Consider the following 7137-nt stretch of genomic DNA (forward strand, 5'->3'; position numbering starts at 1 on the left):
CGTATGTTTTGATATTCTTTGAAAACGATAATAATAGTCCTAACAAGTCGATAGATTTTGCCATCGTTTATGCTCTACGCTTATGGATGGCTTTAATAACAACATTAATGTAGTCGCCGAATAACGCTTCGTCGAATCTTTCTTATCTAGCAATTCTTATCGTGCTGCAAGTAAAATTGTTTTGATTTTGGCTTCTTTATACAAGAATATGCGCGTTACTTGAGGTCGGTGTGATCTGTCTCTCTTTATCTCTTTTCTCTTCTCGTTAAAGCAGTTTATTATTAGGCGTATTCTCGATGTAACAACTGTGAGACGTGTTAAAAATTGATTCATCGTTGTCTCAATTTTAGTGCTTTCACTACATCTTGAATTACGTTCGAGTTAGCATTAATATTCCGTTTTTGCGAGGATCTATATATTTCCCCCACATATATATGCCCACATGTTACTTAAAATTAAGTTATGCGAACGTTCCTACGCTGAAATTGGAAGAGGATAAAGTGTGAATTGAATTTGTACTTGACGTTTTTAATTTTATTATAGCCTTTTTTATAAAAAAGAATCTTGCTCATTTTTATGTGGTCTTTTATGACTTCTTGCATTTGAAGTTTTTACATATAGATACTAATAAAACTTACAATTAAATAAAAATAAAAGATTATTGTTAAAGAATCAAAATGTTCCATAAAAACAATTTTCTGTTGATGTTCAGAGATATTTTGCTGTTCGAAATATTGGACATATTTTGACATGAAATATAAAATATCTCGTACATTATTAATTTTTTGATAATTTTATTTTAATACTTTTATATTTAAAGAATATATTTAAAGGAATATCATGTAAAAAATGATTTAATTCGATTTAAAAAATGATTATAATTTTTATATTATTTTGAAAAATCGAATTGCTGATTCTGGGGGGCTTTTTTTTAAATAATAGATATAAAATATTCAGTTTATCATTCTTCAATCGATTAGTGTACAATTCATTGCTATACGCGAGAAATTCAAAATGGGCAAGATTCTTTTAATGTACATATATAATAAGACCAATTTTCACTTTAAAGCCAAATTGAAAATAAAAATGATAAATTTTTAAAAAAGACTGGATCACCGCGACCAAATTCTTGTTTCGAATATTTGCAACCGGCACTTCTATGTAATCGCTGTTACTATTATATATAATTAGTATGCATCTTGCTTCTACTACGACTGAGAGTAACGCTATTGCTAACATTCGTATCCGTAATTCGTTTTCAAGCGATAGGATGCGATAATTATTTGGATAATTTTTATCGAATTTTAATAACATATTTTGTCCTAACACATTCATATCCATTCATAATTAATTAACGTATGTACACAATATTCCAACACTGGATGAGTTTTAAGAACTTTCTTTGCACGATTTCGAGTAATATATAATTAGTTTGAGTAATTTATCATTACTGGAGTATTTTGATACCCGAACGGTTATATTGCAAATAATAAATAAAAATTTTGCTATTTATCTCATACAAATTAATTATGAGAAATATCAAATATTTTATTCATACATCCTCTTGTAGACGATAATATATAAAATGATATAAATATATCTCATCTATTGTTTTCACATCGAAATACGTGATACTTTTCGAATTTCGGTCAATCTGAAACTCATATAAACTCCATCGTTATTGACACATCCGTATGTAGAAAAAAGGTTTTTGTTCACGAGAAATGAATGGACCTCAAAAACTCACCCGTGTGATGCTGGAAACTTGCTGAATACCGCGAATACGAAAGCGTGGCATTCGTGCATCGAGGACAAAGCACGAAGATTTTCGATACGAATAACTATACAAAATCGTAGTCTACAAAAGGACCTTTTTTTGGATGACTAAATTGTGGTCGTCGAGTATGCGTTTTTGTGTACGATCGTAAAACACCCTTTGCACTCAAAATTAATTTAATAATTTCCTATCATCAAAGAATTTATCTGTTTAGTTTCCTAGCTAAAAGAAGATACGACAGAAATATTGTAGAAATTATCCAGTGGATGGAAGCTTTTCTGATTTTGATTTAGAAATTTATAAATTAAATTAAATTAAATTAAATTAAAATATTTCACAGCTTAAATTCTTATTATTTATGATAAGAAAATATCAGTCAGTTCAGTACGTAGGATATTTCTTAAGTACTGTTTAATATTTCAAAATATAAATATTTAAAAAAATTGATTTTTTAAATAATTTTATAACGAAAAATTTATATGATTATATAGTCTCAAAGGTCTCACTTCAAATATACATAATATTAAAAATTCTATAAAATTATAATTTTTTAAAGTCTTTAGTAAGAGTGTATATACTGCAATAAAATAATATCTCTAAACATTACTGAAAAATTTAATTCCGTAATTAGCATATTTAAGACACAATAATGTGAAATAGTATCTAAAACTTCGATTTTATGCCATCGATTTTTAATAAAACGGCGATTATATGTAAAAAATGAAAGTAATACCTTACCTATTTACTGGTCCGAGTTTTAAAAAGAAATTTCTTTTCACACACACACATACACACACACACACACACACACACACACACACACACACACACACACAGAGCAGAAAAAATAATAATTTTTAGAATTTTGAACATTTATCTTTTGAGACTATATGTTCATATATGTTTATGTATGAAAGCTTCTCTAAAATAATATCAAAAATTCTTAAAGTACTAGACAGAGGTACATTCAGAATTCTCTCTCGAGAGGGAATTCTGTTATCACATAAACAGTAACTTTTTAATTTTTTTATGTTAATTGCTTTTTGGATATTTTAAAGCCTCCTTCTCATTCAATGATTTTAAATAGGAAAAATACTAGGTTTTATAAGTCAAATTTTATTTTTTTTTCCTGAAAAAAGTATAGATAAAAGTTATTGCAGTTATTAAAAATAAATATGTAACTATCATGTGTACTGAAGTACACATTAATATTTCAATGCATATTCTGTTCTTCAGCTCAAAAACTTTGGAAAAATTGTCCTTATATATCGGATTCCAATAAGCAAATTGATAGCAAATTGTCGCCAAGTTCACATCAAACTTCTCAGAATTGGTGACAAATTCGGTGCCATCTGTCAGCAATAAGCTCATGTTTTGCTAGCAAAGCCTGCCTATGTATGTATATAACCAGCAAACTGGTATCTGGCAGCAAATAAAAACCGAACATAGTTTTGGTCGATTTTAGTTTTGGTTGATTCTTGTTCTCAATTCGTTCAGGTTGTCAGTGAGTTTTGCACAATTTTTTCGACAATTTGTTATCATGTTATATCAGTAAATGTTGTATATTTACTATCAATTTGCTAACATCATTAAATGTATAACAGAATTTGCATTGACGCTTTTTTGTCAATAAAATTTGTAACAAACATTTAACAAAATTGATTTTTTATAGTCTTGGCTGACTGGAGATATTCTGTCAAAGCTCAACTAACGAAAATTCCAAAAATTATTTAGATAGTTATAACAACAAGAGAAAAAAATATTTTATGTGACAAAAAATTACTTAGAGTAAAAAATATATTAGTGTATAATTAAAAATGAATAAATGAATAAAAAATTTCGAAGGGGTTCGAATCCTCAAACCCCTTCTCATCTAGATGTCATCATACTTATTATACTGAATAGCACTTAACAACATAAGCAGAGAAGGACAGGAGAAGATGCATTCCTTCTCTCCAAATTTTGGCAAAGAGAAACAATTAAATTCTAAAAATTTATTTTTATAAAAAATAAAATGCTTATTGCCCAATTTGTAACTCAAACATTGTTCGTAAGTTCACTGAAGTTTGAAAGCTGACTTTAATATAAATATTTTAATAAATTTGGTTTGAAAATATACATTTTGCCCTTTTCTCTTCTGACTGAAATCCTAAGTACGTCCCATGTCCTCCGTATAATTCTGTATATGTAACTACGTGAGTGCAAAGAGTTGAACAAGTGTTGTCAAATCATTTACATCTCATGGGAATATACAAAACTTCTGGCGCTTATAAACGCTGCGACAAGATTGATAAGGTCCTTCATATTCGGAACCTCCATCGGAAACTCCATGAAGGATGCTGAAGGAAGAATTCATCGCGATTGGAGATGACCAAGTTTAAATACTACGACGAAAACTCAGAAAAAGTCGGCGAGTCGCTGTAGCTTAGAATCTGCTCCTCGTTCGGGCATGATTCTTCTTTCTTCACGCGCGCTTCTACTCTCTCGGAGATGCTGCTAATCACGACTTCGTTGCGATCTCTCGGCTCGAGAAGGAAACAAAAGAGTATATGGATTAGAAATCGCGATGTTCGTCGTCTCGTAATATATGTATGATATAAACTTATAATGAATCTATATAATGAAGCATAATGACAAAATGATAAAAAGCTACAATAAACAATATAGCGAAAGAGTTAGTAATGACAAAGTTCCCCAGAAAACAAATTTTCGAAAGCAACCGAAAAGAAAATGTTCTGCGAAGCAACTAAATAAATACTGTCAAGTATCTACTATAAAGCAATTAAATACATGATCATAAATTTCAGCCAATTTAAATTCCTTGAGGATAGAAAACGAGGATAAAAATGATATCATGGTGATAGCTTTTCATAAAAAAAAAAAAGGATTTCTCGCGGACCAAGCTTTTGTAATTAAGCTAAGCTGAGAGTAAGCTGAGCTCGATTAGACCTGTAAGGATATTAGGTATGCATGCTCTTTCAAAAAGTCGTTCATCGATATCCCTGTGGAAATAATCCGCTATTAAAAGTGAGGAAAATCCATCACCTGATCAGAATCGTGACGCGGCTCAGCCTGACTCCTCTCGCGTGCTTGGCACATCGCCAGGCTCATCGGCGGGCTGGCTGTGAGTTCCGGCAGTTCCTGAACGGTCGACAGCTTGCGCTCCTCTTCATCGTCATCGTCGTCTCCGCCGCCGCCGCTGCCGCCGCCGCCGCCGCTGCCGCCGCCGCCGCCGCTGCCGCTGCCACCATCGCAGCTGCAACTGCCACCGGCACCGCTGCCATCACCGTTGTCGTTGCCGTTGACATACACCTCCGCCTCGGTCCTCGCTCGATGCTCTGGACAGGGAGGGAGGTGTATGAGAGCGACCTAGCTAACGGAAGTCTCTTCGACCGACGGACTCGCCAGCGCCTGGGTCTCACCATTCGCATGCTTCCGCTCGTCCGGACGTCCCGCGCCTCCGCGGGACATCGGGGGGCTGCTACGAGAGCCCGAGGTCACGCTCTGCATCGTTTGGCTGCGACCGCCGGCGAAGCGCATGCTGTACGCCGCGCGATTACCGCTCTGCATGCCGCTCGTCTGTGAAGGCCCGAATGAATTTTAGACATCATCGGATAGGGATTTGGAGAACAAGGGAAAAGGATTTTAACCTAATATTAAATTCCCTCGGGCTGTGTTTCTACAATGCGCACCAATGCACATCAAGAACAATCACGCGCGGATTTATTAAGCGCACAATAAGCATATCGATTAATGGATTGGAAATTCATTGCTCAATAAATTCCACAAATAGTGCGGTAACTTACGCTAAACATCAAATTGATCAAATCGTTAGTGTTAGCATACGCCTTTACATCAATTTCAATCCGACATTTATGCGCCTTCGTGCGCACCGATGCATCCAGTTCAATTTGGTATAACATTCACAATCAATTCTACAACGTTTGAATACAGTGTCCACGTTCATCGGTCTGTGTCTAATTCGTGCATGCTTTCTCTCCTAGAGATATAGATTTATAGAGATTCGATATGCTTTCGCAACTGTACTTCAATAGAGCGTATTGATATTATTTACAAAGAAGCTCAGATTTCCACACGTTTAATCTCAAAAAAAGTGTTTAATAATTTAAATAAATAAGAAGATTTTACGATGCGATTTTCTAAACGAATTATGCGGTCAAATTATTACAAGACAAACTAGTTTTTTTCATCGTACTTTAATCAATTTTTAATCAATTGTATCAACAAATTCTATATGATATAAACGCACACGATAATCATTATATATACTAGTGTATAATTAATTTCAATAGCTTTCTTTCCTTGTTTTATCAAAATGCTTCGTTGTGTGCTGATTCTCATGATGGAATATGGGAATCAACATAAATAACTTTAATGACCGTAACGTTAACAAAAGACAGTATTTGGAAGGGAAATATGTTCATCCCAGAAAATTGAATCAGTAATTTGCATTATATTGTGCTCTCTAATCAATAAACCGTTTATCATAGTGAACCTCAATGTATGTGTAATTAACTGTAGCATTAAATTAAAGTTTGTTTCGACATACTTGTTGTGCACAGAAAAGATTAATAGGCAGGAACTTGCGAGAGGAAGAGGAAGCGATAATTTGAACGATTATAGATATATACTAAAAGCTAAATTGAGTTTTCAAACAGGAAAGTTACTCTTTAAAATCCTTATCAAATTTGTTTTTTTATTCCTCTCTGCACTAGATTATACTAGAATCTTTCTCTTTTTTGTTTTCGCCAAATATCAAATATATATCTATCTCACTTTCAATTCCAAAAATATACACTACTTCAACCAGATCTTTAGAAAACAGATCTTTAATAATGTAACATAAAAGTCATTTGAAAATCCGTAAAAAAGATGGTTGTTATTAATGAAATTAGTAGTTTAAATTATATCTAAAATACATTACTTTAAATACGAAGCGATTCTGATTTGAATGTTAAGATATTGAACTATTATATATATTCATATAAATGAATTAATTTCAGAAATGATAATTGTGTGTCGATATAATTGTCCGACTTTCAACGCAATCAATCAATAAAATATTAATAATCTCCCCATTAATAATTTCCCAAATTAATCTTAAAAAACTGTAGTAACTTATTGCGAAAAATATTGTCTCGGCCGGGAGTCGAATTTAACAATTAATCCATAAAACGGAATAGACAGAAAATTTAAGAAGTCCTAGGAATTAGATAATTTAAACAATAATTTAAACAAGATTGGAAACAAGAATGTTTATGTTAAATTACATTACTTTAAATACGAAGTGCCATTACGGTCTGAATGTTGAACTATTATATATTTATATATATATATAT

General features: G+C 32.5%; 1 protein-coding gene across 1 annotated transcript in view; it reads right to left on the reverse strand.

Moving 5' to 3' along the window:
* Positions 1 to 5146: 5146 nt before the first annotated feature.
* Positions 5147 to 7137, reverse strand: part of LOC108684932 (metabotropic glutamate receptor 8-like) — a gene marked incomplete at its 5' end in the record, with an annotated part of 130355 nt that continues 128364 nt past the window's right edge. Inside the window, one exon of the mRNA XM_018189478.1 lies at positions 5147 to 5356. Within this exon, the coding sequence (XP_018044967.1) occupies positions 5147 to 5356 (210 nt within the window). The remainder of the gene's footprint in view (positions 5357 to 7137) is intronic.

Source organism: Atta colombica, unplaced genomic scaffold (assembly GCF_001594045.1).
Source record: "Atta colombica isolate Treedump-2 unplaced genomic scaffold, Acol1.0 scaffold141, whole genome shotgun sequence".
NCBI lineage: Eukaryota > Metazoa > Arthropoda > Insecta > Hymenoptera > Formicidae > Atta > Atta colombica.